Here is a 26,450-nt window from a genome sequence, read left to right on the forward strand (position 1 = left end):
TCTAACACATAAATTGTGAATTTGATTTCTTCACATAAATTGTGAATTTGGTTTCTTCACTTCATACATGCATACATGTAGAGATGATGTGTTCAGACTATGCCACTGCGTTCGATACATGGTGTTTGTCAGTGAGAGGTACCTGTCACCAGCCAGGCAAGTGGCCCATGGCACATTGTAAATTCTGTTGCTGTAAGGCAGACTTTGTTGATAACTCAGGGCTGTGGCTCCCCAACTTTGCTTTAATACAGCCAGGGAGGCACTCAAAGTCCTGACAGAGGGAAGTGCACTGGTCATCTTGAAATTAACCATATGTCGCTAAAACAGTGAGAAGATGTTTATCTAGTTAATCAGCTGGAAGCAATTGCAGTAGTTTTCTCCCTTAGTTTTTGCATACACAGTTAGTTTGATTTACTAGAAAAGAACAAACCCAAATGCAGAAGATTCCTACTGTATGAGATAACAACTTGTAACCTTTACATTCACAAAACAAGGGCCCTGATGTTCTGGAGCTGTCACTGCCTTTGTTGCTGTCCCTTTGATGCCACCAAAGCAAGTAACAACAAAGAACTCTCCCATGTGGATGTGTCAGCCTGGCACCTTCCAAACTGCCCTTTTTGCTGTCTTATCAAGAATGACAAGATGAGGAACAAAAAAAAGAGAAACAACAGAGCCAATGCCTTACTAAATTGGAGCTGCTTGCATTGCTTGTTGAATAGCTTGTGCTGACAGACAATTATTCTGGAAATGTTAACGCAAATTGCATGGAGCAACCTTGACACTGGAACTACTGTGCATCTGTGGTGTAAAGGGGCAGAAGGGGAGAAGATGGGGGAATGAAGAAGATAAAAGAGAAGTGAAAATAGTAAGATATGCATGCAAGCGGAAACAATAAATGTCCTAGGTTGATATCCAAGAAACCTTGTCAGTGCTGCTGCGTTGCTCTTACTGAGCGCGTGTTGAAGTTTATTTTTGGCTTGTAGCTTGTAAATGCTTTCTGGTACTTGTAATTTATTACCCAGCAATATTCGTTAGGAACTAGTTTAGAATATCAAAAAAAGTCATAGGAAGAGCTTTTTGTGTTATGTGATCAATACAGATAGCGAAATTACACTTAATTAAACTACAGTGAAACGATGCTTTATTAGACGTGCTATATATCTGTAGATCCTGAGGCAGGATTTTAATTTAAGTCTTACACATTCTGTGTGTACTGCAGTAGCAAGTAGGCAGAAATAATTTCCTTTTTGTCAGTGGAAGTTCAGCTTGTTTGTAGACTGCTTGATTTCAGTGCAGTGGGCACTTCTGATACCAACACTGTTCAATTTTCCACTTGCTTAGGATTATGGGTAATGAATTCAGCCAATATCACATTTATATCTAATAGGTTCACAAGCACAGTAAAACCAACTTCTTCTCTCTAAGCTGTTTTTTTTGAATTTCCAAACAGGAGTAGCAGTAATCTCCAGTAATTCTTTGATGTTGGTTCATTGTACCCCTCAGAGAACAGTAGTAACCTCGAAACTTGGATCTACACAATTTGTGTCCTTTGCCTATCATACAGGAATGACAAAACAGCTAACACATTTTTCATTATTGATAGTTTGATCATGGTATGTTGTACTGCAGTACACTTCAGCCAATTCCTGTTATCAATGAGTATTATTATTATTATTAGTTCTTACCCTTTCTGGTGATGCTGGCACTACTGGGATAAAACCAAAATGAGCATCAGAAGTGTAAATGACACTTGGAAGACCCAGCCTAGGAAATGTAATGTATATGATCCACCATTTGTTGCTCCATCTTGCTGTAACATTTAAACACTGAGAAAGGAATTTTAACAAATTTAAGATTGTTCTGGGAGTAGTGATTTGATGACAGCATTCTTCAAACACAGAAGTGAAGTTATGTCTCTTATTGGTTGTATCTTTGGGATCCGCTCCTGGGCATCAGCGTGGGATTTCCTGGCTGATGTTGGAGCACCTCCCGACAGTTGGCCTTGCTGCAATCGGAAGGCAGGTACCTGGCTGCCTGTTTAGCAGAAGGGTGCTGTTGGAGCCCTCTAGAACAGCAGTGCTTTCTGCAGCGCTGAGAGTAAAACAGTTTGTTCTCAGCACTGGCCATGGACAGCTTCATGAAAGGAGAGATCAGTTGTCTTTAGCAGTTATTGGATCACACTCATGCCAGGTGTAGAAGGAGTCTCTGCCTTTTATAAAAGTGGAGAAAGAAATAGTACATTTTAGACCATATCCTTAACTGACAAAAATCTATGATCTGTTTTATCAAAGCCAGCTCAAGATCAAATACACACTGATTTCATTCCAACTGCTTGAGGTCAGTTGGATTTATTCCAGTTTACACCCTGTGAGAATTTGGCACATGCATTTTAAAAGGCAATTAGGCCCTAAAGCAAGAGCAGACTGTGTTATATTTGAATTTCCAACTAAACTGTAAGTAGCGATAAATATAATATACAGCACAATTACAACTTGCACGCTCCCCTCCCCTTTTTTAAAGAAAGGAGAATATCTCTACATTTTATTCTTTGATCTCTCTGAGCATCAGATTTTTTAATATATCATTTGACCCACATTTCTTTTTATATTACTATAATGATTACAGTTTTAATTAACATGACAGATTGAAATATAAAAAGATAATTAAAATAGAGAGTAACATTTAAATTCCTAGTCTAACAAAGTAATTCCTCAAAAACATTTTGAAATATATATGTTGATATAATCCATTAATTAATTAATAATTAACACAGTAATTAATCACCCATTAATTCATACATTTCTATTGCATTGGCCCAAGAATAATCACTAATAAATATCAAATTAAACTCTTATCTCGAAATTTTAGTTGACTATGGGTAAGTGCTTGATGAGTATCCGGATTGTCAAAGCTTGTTTGATGTAAGAAGCAAGCACATTTCGTGTTACCTATTTATAGATGTGTATGTAAGCTGAAGAAAATTATGGTCATAGAAATATATAAACTATATATTGGGTATATATTTATATAGTTGGACTAAATATATGTGTAGTTGTGTGCTTGTGTATCTTTGATTAAGTTTGACAGGAAACAAAATTGAAGCAAAAGATTCAAGATCGGTAATTCGTCCTTGAACAGAGGCAATTTTTTATATCCACAACAAGCTGTTTTAGAAAAAGATTTGGAAATTTATGTTTTCCTGTTACACTTCTACATTGTTCCTCCACAAACAACCATTTCCTTTAATAGAAATGGAGATAATAGTTTTAGTATTGGTACTAGTCTATTGGTACAACTCCTCAGAGAAGAGGTAAATTACTGGCGAATATGATGCTGAGGTAGGATGCAAATGAGAGTCCTATTTCTACTTGTGTCAGCACAAATTTTTCCACAGACATCAATGAGACTAAGATTTCACCACAGATCTTTATCAGTTATTCAGAACAACCATGGCAGTTGGAGAGGCAGATCAGGCTTTTAAGAAATAAGTTTCAAATTACAGAAGAGAAATTCTTATCTGTACCCAGGGTATAAAAGACACAATCCACGATTACATGAATTTTAATGGTATTTTCTACATGGCATACTAGTGTTTTAGCACCAAATTCAGGAAGGTTGGTACCACATAGCAGCAGAACTGTCCCAACTGTTGAGGTTTTTCAATGTCTCAGGCCTTCTGTTCTTTCAATTTCTATTCACAAAAACAAAGATTTTTTTCACCAGTCTCTAGGTTCTTCTATATAATTCCTTTTCAATTTTCTGTCTGGAGAGTTTGTTAGTTGTAGTATATAATGTAGGAAATGAGGAATGAAACATCTGTTTTCCAAGAAAACAGGCAAATATAAAACTGACTGAATTGTGACATTATTGATGTTAACCTACTCATCTTTAAATATACATGTATGTATGTATGTATATATATAACCAAATTCATGATAGCATTGTCTTAGCATGTGCAGTCTTTGCTCTCATTCCTTAAACAAAATCAGCAAACCAGTTAGGGAACGGAAGTAAGATGCAGAGTCAAAGGGACATCAAGGCAAGATAGTAGTTCACGGAATTATTTTTGTAGAAATCCCTCAGTATCTTTGCACAGTTGAAGGATGATTTCAGATTGCCGTCACATTCCATATAGGATATTGCAGTACATGTGGACTGATTAAATATTCTGCAACACAAGTGATGCAATGATATATATAACCTAATCCATATTAAAGGGCATGCACTGGCACTAGTCTAGAAACATTGAGTCAGTCTGGTATTGCTATTGTAGTTTACTGGCATAATAATAAGACTGCAATATATTTATCATAAATTTGAGCGTAATGAAGTTCTACTTAACTGTATCTGTTCTGAAATAGATTTACAACAGATTTCACTGGATTTTCACTTCTTAATAGTGGAGCTTGACTCCTTTTACACTGCTTATTCCTGTCATATGTTGAGCCACACCAAGATCCAGAGTGCCGTCTGTTCTCCTACATTTCAGCACCTTGCAAGATTTGATCAGTAACTTGTTCCAGAAAATTCCATTGTGCTAATCCTGTTAGAACATGGCATGAGTATTAATTAATGTAAATGTATGCTTTTTCCCAAGGAGACTATCTTCTTTTCATGTCCTTCATATAGGTTTGATAGTACTAGATTTTGAAATATACTTTACAGGTGCTTGTTCAGCATTTGCTGGACTAGATCTTACTCAAGCAAAGAAGAAAAGCAGCCACTATCCATATCATACTGTCACTGTCTGCTACAGACAGTGAGGAGTAGCTAGGTTAGATTTGCCACAGCTTCTTTCCACAGTTAGTGGAGAGGTGCTTTCTTTATTAAATGCCACAGTTTGTTAGCTGTAGAGAGAAAACTTTTTGGTGTTTCAAGTTCACCTTTCATCCCAGCAGGCAATGAGGAGACACTTGGTACCAGGCAAGGCTTGTCCTGATGCAGAAAACATCCACGCAGAAAGCAGTTTTGAGTTGTCGAAGAAAAATTGTTGTACTAGAAATGTAAAGCAAATAGTTGACTGTGCTCAGTCACGACTTCATGTTTATTTGCTTCTTTCTGAGGAATGAAGTTTTTCTTTTCAGACACAAGCAACAATCGAAGGAAAATAAAAACAAGTTTCTGATCATTTTCAGAGCTTTCTGTGGGTATCTCATTAGTTGTGTTGTCTTTGGGAATGTTCTCCTGACTTGGTGACCACCATTTCTCAGAACTATGACACTGCAGGAGAGGTCAGAATACACCAAAGGGGTAAACAGATGGGGAACACTCAAAGGAGAGCCTAGACACATCTTTTCTTAGATCTGACCATAGGCCATGAACCTGACCTGCAGCACTGCAGCTATTCCAACACTGAGCAGAGATTGCCAGCTGGGCTGAACTGCGTCGAAAGATATTTTATAAATTGCTGCCATTTGAAAGGATGGAGGCAACATGCTTTTCTCTCAGCTCATTTATTTTACATCTTTTAGAAAGAAACATGCAGTAGTATAAAAACTTAGTCTATGCTTAAGCCAAAAGTATCCTGGTACTCCAACAGTGGCAAGTAGCAGGTGCTGGGGGAAGCATGTGGTAACACTTCCCCATAAACTTTTCCAGCCTCCATTAATTTGCAAGATTTTATGAAGCAGCATAAGTAAAATTTAGTTCTAAAACAATATAGCTCCAAAAATATCATCCAAAGTCAGTAATGTTGTGTACTTTTGATTACATTTTCATTAAAGAGATGTGATACATTTGAGCCTGAATGTACTTAATGAGATATTTCTAAAATAATGTCAGAAATGCTGGAAATAAAATAAATAGCTTTTAAAAATTGAAATTCAAAGTTGTTCAAACAATAGAAGCCAGCCATTTGGTTATGTAAGCACTATAAACAAGCTAGTTCATTCCTGCTCTCAGAAATCATTAACTAAATGCTGAAGTATAGAGACAGATAGTATGTCCATCCTCATCTCTTCAGGGAAGTGATATTTACCCATCCAGACTAAAATCACTACCCAAAGTCCATCCAAAGTTCAGTAAAATGCTGGGCAGCTTCCCTCAAATAATTTAGGGTAATGGAAAACAAAATCCCTGAAGCAGAGAAGAGTAAATCCTGATTGATACTTGATAGGTACTGTAGTGTCAACGAGGGGATTCATTTTCCCCTATGCCAAGACTGAAAATAGAAACACAGTAATAGCAGGAAAAACCTGCAAGAAAAGCATTAAAAATGGTCAGGAACAAATAAGCCAAACTTAATGAGCTTTGCAGCATGCCTTAAAGAACTGGTGTGCTAACTTTCATCCAAGAATATTGAAAGAATTAGACAATGATCCCAGTGAATTCATTTTGCTGTTTTTTACTAAATACCACAATGCTGGGGAATTCCAAAGGGCTGGGAAGATGCTACTGTTGTGCCAGTGTTCAGAAGCGGTCTCATGGAGCGTCTTGAGAATAGATAGGTGGTTTGCCTGAAGTCGGTTCCACAGAAAATCATGAAAAGGGTGTCATGAGAAAGAATTTAATATGGTGACTGAAGGTCAGACAACATCATTACATAGAAAATAATTGTTGCCAGATGTCTACCTGTTCTGACATTGTCAGTTTGCTTGGTGAGAGAACTACACGGACATACATGTATTTCGGCATTTGTGATTATACATTTGATGTAGCCCTCTACTGAAATATGTAGCGCTATACATGATGAGCATGATCTTCTGCTGCATATGCTGCATCATATAAGATAGTATTAATCACTGTCTGCAAAATTAATGAGAGCTCTTTCCAAACTGAAAAATATTCAAAGCAGAACTTCTAGAATGACCTGAGGTTTGAAAAACTCATGAGGAGTAAATGCAGAAGCTGTGTCTACCAAAAAGATTAACGTGTGGTTTCATCTGTCTAAAGTGCTTGTAACAGACATTTAATAATTGAGAAGTTGTGATCTAAAAGGAAAAGAAGCAGAATATAAAACAAGGGTTGGAATCTGAAACAAAAAAAAAAAGAAAAGAGGAAAAAATTACATCTCACTTTTAACAGTGCAGGTAACTATCACTCAGAACAGCTCAGGAACACGGCTCAGCATCCCTTGCTTACAACTGTCTGTTGGCTTCAGATATTCCTCTAAAAGGTGTTGGAGCTGGGGCCATGCGGAGGGGTCAGGCTCTTGGGGTGGTATATTGTGGATGGCCAGGTGATCCAAATGGACCTTACAGTCAGAATGACAACAGTTTACTCTGAAAAAAACTTCTCCTGAAGACAGTTTGACAGAAAACTTGGCCACAAAAGGAAACAGGGAAAAAAGTTACATGGAAAAGTTTTAGCCATCAGAGACTAGCTCAAATACAGCCCAATGCAGTACAGTCTCACTAAAACCATCCTGAATGTCAGTGAGATGTGTGGCATGTATGTGTATAGGTGTGTCTCTGTGCTTAGGTATTTCTTTCTAAATATATTAGATATACATTACAGGTACCATAAAAATGTCTTTAAAATTATAACAGCCCATTTTCAAAAAATGCCAAACATTCAGGTTACCACAGAAAGCCATGGTGATGCTCTGAAGCTGGGAAAAGCGAGTATTACACATTGAAACAAAACTTTAAAGCTGCATAGTGTCCCAATTAAATTGCCACAGTCCTGCATTTGGAATGGGGAGGAGCATGCTTGGTAATTGCCAGAGTCCTTCTCCAGGAGCTCTTAAACAGGTCTGGTTTTCACAGCTAGCCCATTTTATGAAGAGTATTCCAGTTCAAACAGGAGGTATGAACATGTAGTGTGTTTGGCAGTTTGCAATTATGAAAATTGCTGCAACACAGCCACTCTTAAGAAGGGATGGTGGCCTGACAAAGCACCAGCTTGAGTCTTTAGACATGTGGGTTTAGTCCTCTGCTCTTTATCAAGCTTTCCATATGACACTCAAAGCGGTAACTTACAGCTGTAAGTGAAAACCTGTACCTACTTTTTTTCCAGTAAAGTTTTGCAGACTCCTCACTTTCTGGTTCATGCCAGGCTCATGTCCAGACTCATGTCCAGACTTGTCATTAAAATAACAGAGCAAAAGGGTGCTGTGGGGGTCAAGCAGTCTTTAGTCTTTCCAAAAAATTGTACCATAAACTGAGATCAGCATTAGATAGGTCCTGAGCCTCTACTAGTCAGTGATCCACAAATGGCATTTACTTTCAGGGACCCAGTCTGGTGTGCCTAACCTAGCACACACCTTGATCCAGCAACAACTCAAAAGTCATTGCCATTTTTATTCAGAATGAAAGCTGAAGCTGGAGAAGCCCCTCATACATCTGAAAAAAAATAAGCTCAGCCTGTGAGTGCCTCACCTTGGAGCAAGAGTGAGCCAGGTTTGGTTCAGCCATCTGCCTGCAGGAATTCAGGTGCATGTGCCCAATTCTCAGATGTCTGAACATCAGACTTCGGTGTACTCAAAGTGAGACAAGCTCAGCAGCTCTGCCTGAAGCTAAGCGCCTCTGCAGAGCACAATTAAATTCATTGAACAGAGAGAGGAAGAGCCACTTGCTCAGTTACAGGTCACATCGCTCAGCAGGTGTGTGTGTACAGGGAAGAGCCTTTTCCACAAACTGAAAATGCCTGAAGTCTTTGGAGCTGGGATCTAGAATCATGTTTTCTTTCTTTATGGCCCAATTTTTATTTTATTTTCTGAATGAAAGAGATATGTAAAGAGCAGGTGTGCTCAGGACCCTGTAGTCAGCTGTGGGCAACTAAACTCCAAAGGAAGACAACATTTTAGGGACAGTCAGTGCTGGATCTTTGGGACTGCAGTCATAAGCGCCTGACCTTTTCCATGAACAGTATTGGCAACTCTGGTGCCTACTTCAGTGCTGTAGGTTCCTCTCTGGCAGCTTGGTACCTAAGGCATTTTCTGGATCTAGTCCTGTGGTCTTTCCCAAGGGGCCAGAGGCCAAATCAAATGTCAACTCTGTTATCAAATCAGCTCGTCTATGGTAACTGTCTGCAATTTTGGTGTGCAATATCTTAGCTGATGGGAAATATCAGTTCCACTTGGCTTAACTTGGTCTGCAAATAAAAGAGGGTTACATCATATCAATCCACATTTGTTGCCAGCTAAGAGCAGACACTGTGGCTGTACTGACACAGAGTAACTTGACTGGAATCTGACCCCTACTAGTCAGTTTTCCGGCTAGGGTACAGGTATCGTAGCACATTCATGCTGAACTGAGATGTCAGGAGGCTAAATGCAAGATGCTCTGGAGCTGCACTGGTGGGGAACATAGAAATGCCATTATTTCACACCAAATACATGATGCACAAACCTTAGGCACAAACCTTACAGGATGCATTCTTTTTGTCAGAGTAACACGCTTTATAGAGGTATTTGCTGTACTTACCTAGATCTGTAAAATACTTTCAGGCATTCTGAGAATGAAGATGCAATAGAAGTAGGGAAAAAAACCTACAAATTTTAGCAAATACAGTTTATACCAACCTATTACACATCTGCTCACAGGGACAGCTATGACTCCACCAGTACAGCAGTTTTATGTGTAGTTATTTTAAAATTAACTGTGGTCATTACTATGTAGATATTAGTGCAAATGAGTTAAATGTGCACAGACATCATACACGCACAATTCCAAAAGTGCACGCCTGTAAATCCAGTGATTCTAACTGTTGTCAGTATATCTGTTTTTTAGTCTCTGAGATTGCTCTAATCCTTAAAAAGAACAATATGAAGAATTAGGTGTGCATTCTAAACCGTAAGCTAAATTTGCAATGAAATTGCATTTTTGTCTCTCCAGTCCAGCTCTCAGTAAATCAACTACAGTTAAGGGCTTCTCTTTTTTTTTGGCTTTTAAAAGTGTATTAATGACAAAACAAGGCTCTTAAACTGCTGCCTCTGGCATCAGTCGCTCAAACATAGATGTATTGCACTTTTTAACAACCAAATTAATTCCACATGAAAAGAAAAAGTATTCACTCTCTTTCTTTTCCTTTTTCAAACTTTGCAGACGTCTTGCAGGAAATGGTTTGACATACATTCCTAAGGGAGCATTTGCTGGCCTTTTCAGTCTTAAAGTGCTGTAAGTAAACTGTGTGTTGTTTGATATATTTCTGATTTCCTAAATGCTCCAGGGAACTAATTAACCAGTGAAGTTTTGATCAAGTAAATTACATATTTTGATCAGCTCATTTTGAACAATTCAACTGAAGTGAAGATACATATGAATATCATTAAATCTGTGGGTTTTCAAATAGAAAATATCCTAAACACAAAGGTTGGAAAACATTAATGGCATTCTAAAAACAACTTGCTCATCAAGTAGATGTCTCTGTAAAATATCAAAGGTAAAAATGGTTTGGTTAATAGTTTCTTAAATGTTTCAAAAGTTCTGATTTCAAGTCTAAAACTCTTAGTGGGCTTTTCATGATCACACAAAACTGGGGGTAAATTGTCTTTTCCTTTCCTTGAGAGCCAGGGGGAAAACCATTACTGTAGAACACTATGTAATTTAAAATGCAGTTCGTATTTCATATCTTGTTCTTTGCAATGTAATTAATGTAAGATAAATTATAAAAAGTATGACAAAACCCTGTATTATTTGGAGTAATAAGACAGTACATATAGTTATTAAAATTATTAGCAGGCCACAGCTCACAATATTTATACTAGCGGGGATCTTTGCCTATGTAAAGTTCACAGAAACTGTATTATTAGCAAGAACTCCAGCCTCCTAGGCAGCGTCAAGCCAAGCCAGATGCTACTGTAAGAGTATACAAAGCTCTACTGAAAAAATACATAAGTGGGAAGGAAGTATGAGGTTTCCCACTCCATCTAGTCTTAAGTTGGCCAGCTGTAGCTCTTGTTGGCCTAAGGAGATTTAGGCCTGCCAAAAATGATTTCATTTACAATGTCCCATCGAGTATGCCTCATTTTGAAGGCAGCATGTACTACTTCAGTTTTACCCACATAGAATCCTTTTATATATGTAGGAGTTGGTCCAAACAAGGATATTAGACCATATTCAAAGGGAGGAAAAGATTATTTTGGAATGAAAAGTGATTTTTCAGTCTTTGTCAGCTAAATGATATATTTCAGAAAAGAGATTTGTCAGGTCATTGCTAGCAACCTTCCATTTGAAAAAATTTATTTCATTGGGAAAAATTCAGCAGTTTTTACAGAGATAAAATTTTATTCAAATCATAAACTCTTCATACAGTTAAAAGTTCTGTTTGCCATAGTAGCATTTTCCTGAGTAAGGATTTCAAGAGTCAATCCTTCACAGCTTTATCAGAATAAGAAAATGAAACACTTCAGAAGGAAAACAAAATCAGTACATGAGGATGACCATTTCAGAATGACTGGAGGCAATTAGGAGCTCAAGCCCTATTGAAAGCAAATTGGATTTATTCTTTTAACTTCCTCAGCTGCTTTGAAAATCCTGCTCAAGCTGATGCATAGCTGTTAACAAAGCTAATATGCTACAGGTATTTGTTTGCTTTGAAGAGAACTGGCATTTGACAGGGGCAGGGGAACAGAGTATTTGTGTAGCTTTCCTTTGTTTGTAATTTTGAAGTAGAACCAGTACAAAGGAGGTAAGCTTGGAAGAAAATTGAAAATAGAAAGAAATTATCTTTACTGTGTTGATTCTGGGTTTTGTGCCACTCAAAATGTAGGATGCTGCAGAATAACCAACTACGCCAGGTTCCTACTGAAGCACTCCAGAACTTGCGCAGCCTGCAGTCTCTGTGAGTATACTTGATAAATCAACTTGTAACCTTGCATGAACAATAATATATGATTACCTATTAATTACCTGTTAATATCACTTAATAATGTGATGAATCAACTTTTTCTTTTAACTCTCTTTAAGCTGCTTTTCAAGAGAATTGTACTCTCAGTTAAACATCAAAAGTGACTGATTTCATTGCAGTAATTTCATGACATCGGCAGCTTCTTTGCAGCATTATAAACTGGTTCACTGTCTGAGAAGACACTCCTTGTCCTGCAATGCTTTCTGTCTGCTAAGAAGAATATGGTCCCTTAAGCACTGTTCTTTCCCATGGTTTCTTGTTAAGATTCTTTACAGGGGAAAAGAAAGAATCCCAAGTGACTCCCTTTTTTTTTTTCATTTAGTGTAACTTTTTTCTTTTTAAGCAGTATGGAAAACACTATTAACTCATGAAACAAAGTGTACTAGAGGATGCTTAATTATATTCTGTGCTTCAGGCAGGTCTCCGTATTTATAGTTCTTGACTGTGCCGTGCTGACTCAGTTCACTAGCTTCAGTTTTAACAGAACTCCTGCCAGAACTGCTAGACCAGGAGTGAGGATTGGCTGCTTCGTGGTATGAATGAAATTATTTTGATGTTCTTCTGCCCCATAACATAAGGATGGTTGTGCTAAAAGCTGACGTAGCCCAGTATCCAATCTTCAACAGCAGATGCCAAAGGAAAACTAGAAGGTCGGGCAAAGAATATAATAATACTCCTTTGGTAAACTGTCCCAGCTGCCAGAGGTTTGCACTCAGGGACTCACTGAGCGTATTGTGGCTTCTTTGAATTTAATAGCCCTTAAAGAATTTTCTTCTATGGGTTTGTACAATTGCTTTTTGAGCCAATGTAACACTCATGATTTTTTGTGGCAGCATAGCTGCTGATCGGCTAGCCCTGTGTAGCATGGTGAAGTACCTCCTGTTATTTACTTGGAACTTCACAGCACATTTGATGTTCCCTAAGTGCAGCATCAGGAGAAAGTGAAAACAGCAGTTCCTTATTGATGTATGCCAGATTTTATAGACCTCTGTTGTATCTCCATTAGTCATGTTTTTCAGATGTAGGCTGTTAGGATTGTTTCTCATATGGAGGCTATTCCCTTCCTCTGGTCATTCTTGTCACTCTTACTGAACTTTTTTTCGGTTCTCATATATTTGATTTGAGATGAGTCAAGGAGGGATCAGACCTCCACAGCATGTTTAAAGTGTTTGCACACCATGGATTTATAGAGGGGAATTATGGATGCTTTTTTGTTCACTTTCTTACTGACTCCCCAAACTTTGTTTTGCTTAAATTTTTTTAACCTTTACTGAACACTGAGCTGTTATTTTCATACTTATTACAACTGCGGAGCCTCTTTCTAGCATGTTAGTAGCTACTCAAGAGTTTGTCATGTAGAGTTTGAATTGCCTTTTCCATAAGTGCCTCACTTGACACCTATCTATACCGAAATTCATCTGCCATGTTCTTGTTCAGTCAATTGAGTATCATGAATTCCTTCTGCTGCACTTGCAGTTCGCATTTTGCAACCACAAGGCCACTCTTGCTGTCTCAACGCAGGATGCAGTAAATAGAGTACGTTTCTGAATTATCCACAGAATTCCATTGTCACCTGATACAAAAAAAAAGACTAAATTTTCTAAATATCTACTGATTTTGAATGTGCAGCATAAAATATCTAGATGATTGAAGATAGGCAGGCAGGTTCTTTGGACAGAGGAAAATGTCAGCTGACTCTTTGCTGTGCTTTAGTTGACCACCTTATATTTTCACAGAATTACTTTGAAATAAAATTTTTTTCCTAAAAAATTCCAAGATCCAAATGCGGACGTCAATCTGGAAGTTCATATAACTATCACAAAAAGTGTTGCTACAGTGTGCACTGATCACCAACATCACTGGTAAAAGTCTAATGATGACAAGGATAGAGTGAGCATCTGTACCAAGCTGTCCAGTCTGGTGAGAGTTAAGATGTATTGGTTGAGAAATGTACTGTGTTGAACATGCTCTTCTTTTTTTGTGTATAAAGACGTTCCACCAGAAGGTTAACATCTTTTACATACGTTCCATTCAGCCAAAATCTGAAGAACAGAATTAATGAAATGAATTGATTTTCAGAAAAATTATGTCATCTGTGTATAAATTACCACTACACAGACACACATTATACTGTATTAGCTCCCAGGTTCTTATATCCGTCTTGAACAACATTTACCTCCTTAATATACAAAGCATTCGTTAAGGTTTCTAAAGGTGAAACAGCCCTAAGAATTAATTATCTTATAATTGTTGTTTGGTCAGTGCCTTTTTTCTTTATTGACCAGACACAGACTGAAATATCTCAGCCGTATACTTTTGAGGTTACAGTTCTTTCCTTTGATGTTTGAAAAAGTCATGAGAAAATGCTGGTCTAGTGACTATATTATATTTTCTTTCTGCTAAACAAACAAAAAAATCTTGCTGAGATCACATCACTCTATACACATTCTGGACCAAAACACGATAAGCCAAGCAAACAAGAGTTCCTTTCTTGCTCTGAAAGAGACTGTTGAATTTTCAGCACAGTTTCTAAACAAAATGACAGTCTCACTCAGGCTTTGTTGCACATATTTTTTTCCTTGAGTGAAGAAGTTGAAGAAGTAAACCAAACATAGTTTGTGCAGTCTATGTAAAGGACCAATATTTAGTGACAGAATTAAAACAGAGGGGCAATAGGAGTGGTCAGTGGAAACCTTTAGACAGCTGTGTAGCAGACCCAAGATGGAATGATACGGGTTTGTACAGAAAAGCTACTATCACCTGAAAGACGATCACCAGCAAGAGAGACCTCTCTGAGGAAAAGAAAACTATGATTCTTTTGTTTGCTTAAACGGGGTTGTGCCTGTCAGATAAAGGTGTGCACAGATTCAGTTTCTCGTTTCATACAGTCTAGGAATTTTCTGTTCACAAGGTGGGTTTTGCATTGGTTTCTGATTTACAATAGGAATTATTTCTTGAAACCTTTGAAATAGCAGGAGTCTTTTCAAGAATGTAATTAAGAGGTTAAAAGCCTTCACAAAGGCAATTCCTCTAAGATAGCAACTTCTTGTATTTATTATGTTTAACTATGCAGGTGGCATGATTTCTGGAAGCCTCATTAACCCTTTGCTTTAGGTTAGTATAAATGTGAAAAACTGAAAACAGGTGACAGGACTCAAATCTCTGCCTTTTGTGATTTTACTCAAGAAAGGCAGTCATGTAAAGGGGCAAGCTATACTAACTGCCTTGCTACCTTAATCAATCAGAAGAGGATTAGGTTAAAATCAGTTTTATATAAGTATACATATATAATTGTGTGTGTGTACATGCACAATATATGGGTATATATATGCACACACAAGTTTTCCATGTTCACTCATAATGCAAGTTCATCACAAATTTTTGCACCAGAAGGTATTTCTGGATGATATGCTCTCCTTATTATCTAGTTCCAGACTCAAAAATTACAGCATAGGTATCCATATTGATAGATACATTAATTGATGTTAAATGGCCTGTGGCACACAGAACAAGAACTGATGTATTGCAGGAATGAGCAACAATTTCTTCCACTCTCTTGTCCCAAGTTGTAATATTGCTGGTATGCAGAATGGCGTGACAAGTTTGAGTGATAAATACTCATAGATTTCTTAAGGCTTGACCTACCTCTAGAATAGATCAGTCTTCTTCAGGCAGCACACATTATTCAATAAATACTATAAAATGAGAAATGGGCACAAAAAATTAACCAAAAACCCCTAAGATTTGTGAATTTCATCTTCAACAGCAAAAATCTGTGAGAAAACCTTTATACTGTTGCCTCAAAACAAACAACAATATGGTTTTTACTGTCACTGAAGCAAAAAATAAGATTAAACAATATTAAAATCTTCTCCAATTTTATAAAAGACTTTATAGTTCAATAGTCAACAACAGCTACATGCTACTTTGATTAATAAATGAGTTCAGCTACCAGAGCTTGGACAATGATTGCGTAGGACTCCAGTTCCCTTTGTGGCGGGGGATTTAAGGAAGTAACCAGAACATGTTGATTTTGAGATGTGGTTTTGATCTCCAAGTTCAGCAGAAGGATACCTTCAACTTACTATATGGGCTATAATTTTCCTCTGAAATCTGGTGTGAATACAAATTATCTGGATTACGAGTCTTTACAATTCAAATGGCATTTATTTCCATTAAGCCAAAAAGAGGAAAATATGTTCTCAGGTACCATGATTGAAAGGGACGAATACACAATCACTGATGTATCACAACTTAGATCTTGGCAGCAGGGTTCGAAGTGTCATTTGAATGCTGTCTTCTCTGTTACTGACCTTGAGCAAATGTATTTCTTTAGAACCGACTACAAGCAGATGTTCTCTGGATTTTGTGTTTCCCACAGCATCAATATCTCCATTCTGCTTTTAAATCAAGAAGCCTTTTAGTGATTTTAAATATACCTGTATAGTCCAAAAATCTTTTGCATATGTATATTGATTTGTTTTTCAAATATCATTAATAATTAACAGCTTATTTTCTGTCCAACTTTTTTCATTTAATGTATGTATTTGTTTAAATAGGTATCTTTTTTTCTTTAGTGTAATTGTCTTGTCATTTCTAATTACATACCTTATGCACCAGAACTGGCATATAATTTAAGTATTTTTGAACAAGAAGGGATTGGTAAAGCAGGCAATGACATATCAATAATTTTTTTTTTTTTTTTTTTTTTTTAGTTTTTCCTTGAACACTTTAACACAAATATATTACTAGCAACCAATAAGTTGCAGATCTCCATTTGTGAAAATTGCAAAATAAAGGAGGAAAGCGTAATTGGCATTGCTGACAGAAAAGCAAAGCTTCTTCTATTCTTTTATTGGGACTATTGTAATACAACCCTTTGCAGTGAATACTACAGATAAAATTCACACCCTGTTTATTTTCTTGTTTAGACATCATTGTTAATGAGCAGCTTTTACTGCTGCATTGTCACACACAGAAATAGTCAAAATCAAGAACAGTGCTATCTCACTGCCCATCCCAAACCAGTCATGAAGGACGTTTAAAAGCAAGAATTATTTACTGTATCACCTGCTTTCATTCCTGTAAAATTTAAAAGGACTTTTACTTTAATAGTAGAAAATAGGGCAGAATACAACATAGTCTGTCTTCCAAAGCAGTGCAAACTGTTGATAGAGGGAAAAAATAAACCATCTTTTCTCTCTTGACAACCTGAAAAGTTGGAATTTAGTGAAGCAAATTAATTTGACTTTACAAGTAACAAGATAAGAAAATAGTATCAAGGAAATTTGTTTTAAATTTTCTAACAGAATTTGTAAATTGCTTAAATTTTATTTTTAAGACATTTTGGTATTTGTGGAGCGCCTGATGATGACACCGAGTTTTACATAAAAGATTATCTAGAAATCATCTCGGATGTTCTTAATAATTGCCTGGCTGGAACAGGTCAGCAAATGGATTTTTCATCTTATCCCTACTCCTCCAAATATTTGACATTTCAAGAGAAGTTTCCATTCTTAATCTGAACAAAGAGTTGAAGACTTTGAGGGCACAGAGGTCTGAAATGCTTCCACTTCAGACTTGAAATTAAAAAGCCTTTTTTTCAGAAATGTTAACTTTAAACATTTTTTTCTGGTTTGATGCTTGTGTTAATAATCCTGATTTTTAGCTAAAGGACGAAACAACTTCGATGAAATCACATTCTCCCAAGAGAGCTGTTTTCATGAAAAGACAGGAGCTTTAGTTACAGTTTTCCATGTCACACCCCATGATAGTGAAGCCTACAGAAGTCATTATCCTTCTTAGGAAACTCAGTACCTCAACAGGTACCCACAAACTCCCCAAGGAGGAATTTCCCACAGTTTAAATCAAGGTTGTGTGTACCCATCCAGGTGTCTGTATACATACTCAAAGATGTCTCAAAACTCACCATTGCAGTCTCCTCATTTTATTGCACATCTTAACTGTCCAAGCTACTAGAGCCCTGGGGCACGCTGGATAACAGAAGAGTGACTGAAACATGGAGCACTAGTACAATATCAGACCACCCCTCTCAGTCACAGACACTTTTCTGGTTTGATAAGTAGCTGGAAGGAAGATAGAGGTGCAAGGTTCCCTAAAATGCATGTGCTACTCTCTCATTTGGGTGCAGTCCCTAACTCAACCAGCTGTAGGGCCAGTTGCCTTCAAGTGGGGTGCAAATAGGCTGAACTAGATCAGCAATTCCAGGCCACTGGGTGATGTTTTCTTTCATCCAGTAGAAGCTACTAGGCATCTGACTCTTTTCTGTCTTCTGAGCAATCTCAGAAGAGGGGAGGTTTTATCACATTTGTAAGGGACAGACAAATTTCTCAACCTCAGAACTGCTAGCCAAAAATCATCCTGCGTGGCTGAAGCCCACCAGGAAGTACACTGTATGTGGGACGAAGACAAGAAGCCTCTGTTGGAGTGGTTAGTAGTGTGGGGGCTCACACTAGATTTCCGAGGAGATCCTCCTGGGCACCATACAGCCACAGACTGTTGCTACAGCCAGCCTAGCAAAGCAAACAGTGCTTTAGAGTGCTCCCAGGCACCGGCCATGACCATCTGTCCTGCTGCACTGTTAACAGGGTCCTTGGCACACTTTTGGCCCATGCCAACTAACATTTGCCTGAACTGTTCCCCGGGGCCATCTGGCAGTTCGCACACCCCTGGGACCATCCCCAATAGCCGCTCTGCATACAGCCACCTCGTTTGGGAGGCTAGGAGAGGTCACGAGCGTAGCGTGGGCCACTCTGAGCCAGTTGGCTGCAGGACCTGGGAGCATTCCCAGCCACACCAAATGTGCCGGTCTAGCTGTGGACTCCTGATCTGAGTCTGCAGCCAGATTCTTAGGATAACCCAACAGCTACTGCTGGCCCCCACTTTTACCTACCTGTGGGGATTGAGGGTACCCAGTATCAGAGCCAATCTTTGTATAAAAACAGCATTGCAACTGGCTGTTTGTGCTTTATGCAGTGGTGGCCCACCATCCTGGCCCACCACCTTGAATGCAGGTTTACCAAAACACCTGAGCAGCATGCTTGGCTATGAAGAGAAATACTAAGGATTGAAACTCTCAGAGTGGCAGAGACCTCCCCTTGTTAAAGTGAGCAGTGGGACAGAAACAAATGCTCCTAAACTGTGACTTGTGACTTTTCTTTTTTGGTCTTGCTGTTGCCACACAGGGTTCTCTGCATCAGTCCTGTAAAAGCTCATACCAGGGCAGAGCTGAGAGTGAGCTGTGGGAACTGCTGTGCTGGTGTGTTGTGATTAAGCTTTTACAATAGTCCTAGCATTTTCCCCTGTGGACTGAACGGGATATCCTGCATAAAGGCCATGTTTTTCAAACATGGTTCACAATAGCCAGCTATATTTTCATTACATCCACTTTTCAGAGCCAGTTTTGATGTTGCTTGCCATTACTTACATGGGGCTTTAACCCAACTCCTGTGAACAAACCCTTGAGAGGGTCCATGTTGCCACATGCTAGCAAAGACGGTGGGGCTGCAGGTAACCCCCTCCTGCCTGTTATACCCTCCCCAGACAGGCCAGGCCCTGTCCCCAACCTCTGTCCATCATTGCTCCGTACCTTGTGGAGAAGCTTGTCTGCGGCTCCCTTCATAACAGAGCCGGGTCAGGAAAGGAGCAAGGTGGTAGGAAAGGGAGGAGCACACCCCCTATTTAATCTGCCATGTGCTCTCACTTCTCTGCCTCCCCTGCCTGTTACATATAGCCCCTTTTCATTTGGTTTTACCTCTCCTATTTTAAACTTAAATGTCAGAAGAAATATTTTGTCCTTGACTTCTTTATCTGTCTTTGCGGCTTTGCTCTTCTCCGATCCCTTTGTTGTATTCAGGCCCTTATCCATTGCAAGAAGAGGCAATCCATGTAATAGCTATTTATTTCAGAGGGGAGAATGACCCAGGAGAAATCTCCTTCCTGATCCCATATCTAGCATTTGATTTAACCCTGACTGAATGAGCAAGACACGCCAACAAGACATCAAGGAATTTTTTGATCACAGGGTACATCCAGGTTGTAGCTGGGCTTGGTCTTGAGAGAAGCCTCAGAAAGAGGAAAAATATATATATTCCCTTAGAAACCTACCAGTGGCATAAAACTAAGTATCCAGTCATATTGAATTGATTAAAAAATGCAAATCAAATATTTTTCAAACAACTACCTTCACTCATTCCAGAGCACCAATAAATGAGTCCTGTTTACAATTCTATATGAATAATATCTTTTCATAATTGATGCACATGGCTGTAGCATTCACAGTATGTCACAGGAAACACCAGTGGGATACAGTCCACATAGCTCAAGCATTTACTTTGAAAGGTTTGGACATTTTAAGTGAGCTCATGGTGAATTTCATACTGGCTGCTTTATTTACATGCTGCCTATCAGAAGAGATCAAGCATTTCTGTTTCCCTGAATTGGCTCTCTCTGGAATATAATAGCAGCTTTCAAACTCACCACATGTTATCTATATATTTTCAATTATAAATAGGGTCATGTTTGTAAGTTAATGGGTTTAGTTCTGGAAGTGCCAAAACTTTGATCAACACATGTAAAACAATTGGCTGAAAACGGCGATTTTGATCAATGCGTTATACATCAGTGTGCATTACCTACAGTATGATAGGAAACATAACCACTGCTGAAACCTTTTAATATCTGCAAGAGGGAAAACTGTACTTGGAAATTTTAAAAAGGTTAGATAACAAAAGAGCGCTTGAGGCAGTACTTCTTACAAGCACTTGCAGGATACATAATCCAGTTATAGGACCCGCAGCACAAATCATCGTAGCTTCTTGATTTCTTCCAAAGTTTATTTAAGCAATAATCCAGCTACCTAGAATCTCATTTATATTACAGCAGTCCTGTTTTTCTTTCTATGTTGTGTATTTTCTTTACATAGCCAGTGGAGGGTTTATATTTGGAAACTTCAGCTATAAACAAAATCAGTTCCTTGATTTGCTATCAAATATTGGTAAGGTAAAAATCCTGGTCTCACTGATGACAGCAGAAATATTGCCATTTCAGCCACAGGGTCACATATAAACAACTGACTGTTGGCTTTGCCACGTAGCCAGGCATCCTGTGAGTAACTCCTGTGGAGTCAATGGGGACGTCAGAGCTGCACAGGCAAGCTTCATGTTGAACAAGATGTTAACTGTAATACAGTAACACATTTAGGTTGAATAAAGCCTCCATTCTTTAATCAGTGTAACTGTCAAACTAAGGCAACTGTAACTTCTTAGTTTACATACCAGCATCACCCAGGGAAGAAATTTACTTCTGACTGAACACAAAAAAACTTCAGCTACTCATTCAAATTATACCTTGTTTGAAAACACAGGCGTAGCATGGTTGTTGCCTGGGGAATGGGGGAGATACAGCATGAGTATTTCTAAACATTTCCAACCTCACCCATTTGTTGACAGACCCTTGAGTTATTTTGGAAGCTCTGTCTCTGCTGCCTGCCACGTCAGTTATTATATTGAAAATTTAATTGTACAAGGGCTTTGACACTGAACTTTATAAATTTGTTCCAACTGACCTTGTCTCAGTTATTTGCCAGCCTGGCACGGAGCCTTAGCAGTCATTATTTGTTCTCATGCAGTAGGTAGGAGCAGCACAGAGCAGGAGATAGAATGGACCTGACATTTTACATGACTGTAAATGAAGAAGGAGCTTTAAATAAAGAGATTAGTATGCCTGCCACAAAGAGTATTGCATTTCTCTCAAACAGACTGAATTTAGGTTGTACAGAATTACGTCTTTGTACCCTGGGTGTGTCTGTTTGTTCTGTAATGTTTTCAAACATCTATTCAAATTTATTTCTGTTTCACCATTCACTTAATTACTTCTCTGTACAGACATCTTCAAGAAAAGTTTTAGAGTGTGGCTTTCATGTTCGGAACAAGGTACAAGTCACTACAACACATTAAAAGCAGAAAAAGTGTACCAGAGTACACATCACTGTCTGGATGTTTCACAAAGTTTCAGAAATCTGAAGCACACTTTAAAATATTTCTCTGAAGTCATCACAATGGGAAAGCAAAACAGAGCAAAAGCAGAAGCCAATGGATATATGACATAATATTTCTAGCTCCACATCTGCAAAAGGTTCAGTAGATTTAATCCTTATTTACACAAGTGTGAGAGCAAGATATCACCTGCAGACTCTGAAGAGGTACAATGAGCAGTTGAGCTCCTCTGTTGGCTCTGCAGCAACTAAAATGTATTTAATAACTTCCTTTTCAAAATAAATAGCTCACATTAGCAACACTAATCTCTATTTAAAAAACATTTTGCTCCACTACTAAAAAATGTGAATTTCAGTGCTCATTAGAATCATTGGAATAAACAATGTGTAAGAAAAGGTAAAACGGGAACAGGGACTCAGAAGTGAGTTATTTTTTTGGCTCTTAGAATGGGTGTCTAGCATGCAGAAACCCAAATCAGCTTGCAGCTCAGTAATTTATAGCTTCTGAAAGAGAATCTCTGCCTGAGTTTCTTACACTTTTTTATTCTATACTTTCAAATAATTGGGAAAGGAAACTAATTCATACCCGGTCTGTAGAGAGGCTCTTCTCAAAAATGATCAGTGTGTGCTCTAAGTGGGTTGATGGCTCCAAAGGAGAGCTGTCTGCAGAGAGCCAGCTGACAAGGAGACTTGTAAACACAATGTGAGGTCTCAGAGGTGATGTTGCAAACAAGATGGAAATGTAGAGTCTCCGGGAAATGAAAAATGGATGTGGCAACCCATGTCCCTCCTTTGGGGTTGTGTTCTTGGTGATAACTTCTGATATCCGTTGTGTAAATCCACTGTTCTTTTCTCAATTTTCTCTATTTCTTTTTCTCCTAGACGTCTGGATGCCAACCACATCAACTATGTGCCCCCCAACTGCTTCAATGGCTTGGTCTCCCTTCGACACCTGTGGCTAGACGATAATTCTTTGACAGAAATTCCAGTCCAAGCTTTTAGAAGTTTACCAGCACTTCAGGCAATGACATTGGCACTGAATAAAATTCATTACATACCAGACTATGCTTTTGGAAACCTCTCTAGTTTGGTAGTTCTGTAAGTTTTATTGATTGTTTTTTAGCCACAATCTCTGCTTCTTTGCAGGACTTTGACCACTTTGTGAAAAATTACTTGAAGATGCAATGTTTAATTTAGACGTTGCCTGAGACAACCTTTAATAATTAAATATTCCCCTAGTCCCTCCCCAGTTGGCAAATGATAGGTAAAGAGGTATATAGATGGGTTAATTAAATGTCTGTTTTGGCTTACATTCTTAGTATTAAATTGATATCTTGGGGCTATAAATCTGCAGTTTCCCTTCTACATTTGCACTAGGCTTAGTGATATTCCTTTACCAAAAGGTCAATTCCATTTGTTGCAGAAAATGTTCTTTTTGAAAAATAAATTTTCTGGATTGTACATGTACTACAAAACGATTTTTAAAAATTGTCTTGGATAAACAGATTTTTTACATCTTCCTACAGTTAAACTAGCATTTGCTAAATTACTTGTTTTGATCTAGCGTAAAAGTTTCCATCTCCAGTAAAGAACTATGTAAGGGAATTTAAAAAATCACCCTATCTGGTCAGCAAAACAAACAGGAAGAGATGAATTGTGTGCCTTCTAAGACTCTAAGGCAGCGTGTCCTGAATGAGGGAAGATTAGAAAAAGGAAATTAACTGAAAGCTTTCTGGGTGACTTGGAAAGAATGCCATCCAGTAGAAAAAATATGCATTTCCCTTCATAGAAAGTATATGTAGTTTTGTATTTTGTTACTTTTGCATACCAGTTCAATTAAATGAAACATGCGTAGCTCGCACCAAAATCTGGAAGGAATACTATGAAGCACAGTTTCAGCTTTTTATCTTCTGGGAACGTACCAAGTGGAAAAAATTCTAGACTGGCTGGAGAAACTGAGGAGGAGAACTGAGGTGGAGAAGTTATTTCAGGATACTTTGGAAAACGTTAGCATTATTAAAGACAGAATAATATATTCAAGCTTTACAAGCTGTCTGAAACCATAGTCTGTAAGACACTTAGCATATTTTAGCATATTCTAGCCCCAGTGTAAGCATTGAACCTGGCACACGCCCGGGTTCTCTATTGACAGTTATAATCACCATCTCTGCCTAGTGCTTAATATATTCATATAAGCATACAGAGCACCAAAAATGGATGGTAACAGCTGCCTTGTGCCGCAAAATCTTTGCCTTCTGTTTGCATTAAGTATCAATCCTGTTCAAGTTGAAGAGTGGATGGACTTGTCATTTGACTGAGCTTCTAGACTTATCTCAGTAATGCTAAAGACAAAAGACTGTCTTGAACGTCATTCTCTAGATCCCTGCCAGAAATATAGTGATAAGAGGACAGTTAAGAAATGCAGGAGAAAATTTTTTCTTTTCATGCCCTGATTGCCTCTGCTCAGTTAGGTTTCCTTATTGTAGATCTGCCTTGCTTATTGCTAATCTTCTGGGCTTCCTATTGATTAATAATTGAATCATTCCTCGTGATCTGTAACATCTGATATTTTTGGCTCATCAAAATCTTTGTGTGTGGTTCTGCTTTCTTATGTTTGCTACTGCGTTCAGTCTGGCAAATTTTCAACTCAGTGCAAAAATGCATGGTCAATTGGAGCAGGTTTGAAGCTCTATCATTAAAGATCAAATATAATGGAAATTTGGAGATGCGCTCTTCATGCTAACTAAAGCATTAAAGGTCAGTGTAGTCATTAAAAAAAAAAGTTGATTAGCTTTCTTCCTAGGAAAGGAAAAACTCACAGAACATTTGCATTTTGCCATCAGAATCCCTGCCTTTTATGGACAGGTAGACTCAATTTCTGTAGGTTCTGCAGAACATTCAGAGAGCCTCTGATCTTTAACATTATTTTCAGAGCAGAATGAAGAATGAAGGGGCAGTGCCTGGCAGCCCCTCATTCACAGTCCTTCTTTTCTTTTAAAGTGCTACTCCCGTAGTTTCCCTGTACTATAAGAATGTCAAGAATAAAATAAAAGGGAAAAAGACATCCTTTTTAAAAAACAACCTGAAGTGGCTCCAGGTTGTATCTACTGACATTAATGAGCTTCACACAGAGTGGGTTTTTTCCATGTTGGTCTAAAAGACTTAGAAATAGGCAGCACTCTGAGCCTTCGTGCGGGGTGGTTAGTTGAAATAGATAACAAAATTACTTTCAATTGCTAAACAGTTGAGAAAGTAGTTGTTGATTTTTATAGTTTCAAAGGAAGGCAAGTTACAGCACTTTTAAGATTAGTTAGTTTACTCATCTCAGTGAAGCTGTGACTTTTTTGGCCTATGGCTTTGTGTCATCTTTCATTCTGCAAGCCTAATGCCCCTTTCCTGTCTGCCATATTATCCATCTCCTCACCTGCTCCTGTTCTGTGCCATACCCTCTAACATCCTCTGAATATGCGTCTTCCAAATATACACCTCACAGCCCACACACAGTTTTTAAGGCAACCTGTTAATTAACCACCATTGAGAACAGGTCTACAATTTCCCAGTATTCGATACGCAACCCCCAACCCAACTCCAGGATATACCCTTTTTAAACAATCTAGCTGGTTTTAAACCAAATCCTTTCTATGAAACCAAATGGAAGCCTGTGTGGGTGGGGAGATATCAGGAAAAGGGGGGGAGGGTGGCAGAGGTGCCTCCTATACATGCTCTTGCAAAAGCATGACTTGCATATAATCAGTGCATGCCTGAAAATAAGTTTCTTTTGATTTAACCATCAAAATGTTTTGCTTAAGTCCACTGTGTGCAGTGTGCTTTCCTGACTGTGTGCTTAATGTTCCCCTGCAGACATCTCCATAACAATAGAATCTACTCCCTGGGAAAGAAATGCTTTGATGGGCTCCACAGCCTAGAGACTTTGTGAGTTGACCTCTTATTTGTTTCCTTTTTTTTCCAGTGTTTTCATTAATATTCTGAAAGAATAAAAGTAGCCTAAAAGCCAAATGTGGTTTTTGGCTTGCCTAATCGCTACAGGATCTAAGTGATGGTTTACAATGACTCTATGTAGCAAATCCTATTTTGACTATAAAATTAGTTTGCCTTTTTAATAAGCATTGTCAATTGATAAATTGTTTGAGGGACAGTTGAAAATGTACTGAGCATTGAAAAAGAAGTGGCTATTCATGAACAGTTATGTTTGCCTAGTTTAGTACTATTTGTCTTTAATCAATAAAGCTAATAGCTAGATTGGGAAATTGTCACAATGCAAAGCTTTAACATTAAGAAACTGTCTCGCCAGTTATAAAATTAGATGGTTTTATTTATTTTATCCCTGGAAAAAGTAAAAGTGCCAGGTAGCCAAATTATGCATGCGTTTTACAAGAGGGAAGAGGAATGTTTCAGTTGTATCCAAGTTTTTGTCTTTAAAGAGCTCTGATAAAGAATAGCACTGGTAAAGATTGAAATTTCCTCAAGTTTTCACCATAGTTCTGTTCAGACCAATTAAAAAAAATAATTCTACGGAAGAACGCCAAACAGGAACACAGTGCTGATGGTTAGCGCAAAGTATTTCACTACAGAGTTAGTCGAATAAAGATGTTGTCTGCCAGAGTAGACCACAGACCCCAAAAAT

At 38.2% G+C, this 26,450-nt stretch overlaps 1 protein-coding gene and 1 long non-coding RNA gene across 2 annotated transcripts in view; one reads left to right on the plus strand and one right to left on the minus strand.

The window, feature by feature from the left end:
• The window catches only part of LGR5 (leucine rich repeat containing G protein-coupled receptor 5), a 98,750-nt gene that overhangs the window by 49,342 nt on the left and 22,958 nt on the right, over positions 1-26,450 (plus strand). Inside the window, exons 3-6 of the mRNA XM_075495593.1 lie at positions 9,987-10,058; positions 11,653-11,724; positions 22,688-22,903; positions 25,667-25,738. Coding sequence (XP_075351708.1) covers positions 9,987-10,058; positions 11,653-11,724; positions 22,688-22,903; positions 25,667-25,738 — 432 coding nt within the window. The remainder of the gene's footprint in view (positions 1-9,986; positions 10,059-11,652; positions 11,725-22,687; positions 22,904-25,666; positions 25,739-26,450) is intronic.
• Positions 2,164-26,450, minus strand: part of LOC142406651 (uncharacterized) — a 59,063-nt gene continuing 34,776 nt past the window's right edge. Inside the window, exon 6 of the long non-coding RNA XR_012774649.1 lies at positions 2,164-2,209. This is a non-coding gene — a long non-coding RNA (uncharacterized LOC142406651). The remainder of the gene's footprint in view (positions 2,210-26,450) is intronic.

Source organism: Mycteria americana, chromosome 1 (genome assembly GCF_035582795.1).
Source record: "Mycteria americana isolate JAX WOST 10 ecotype Jacksonville Zoo and Gardens chromosome 1, USCA_MyAme_1.0, whole genome shotgun sequence".
Taxonomy (NCBI): Eukaryota; Metazoa; Chordata; class Aves; order Ciconiiformes; family Ciconiidae; genus Mycteria; species Mycteria americana.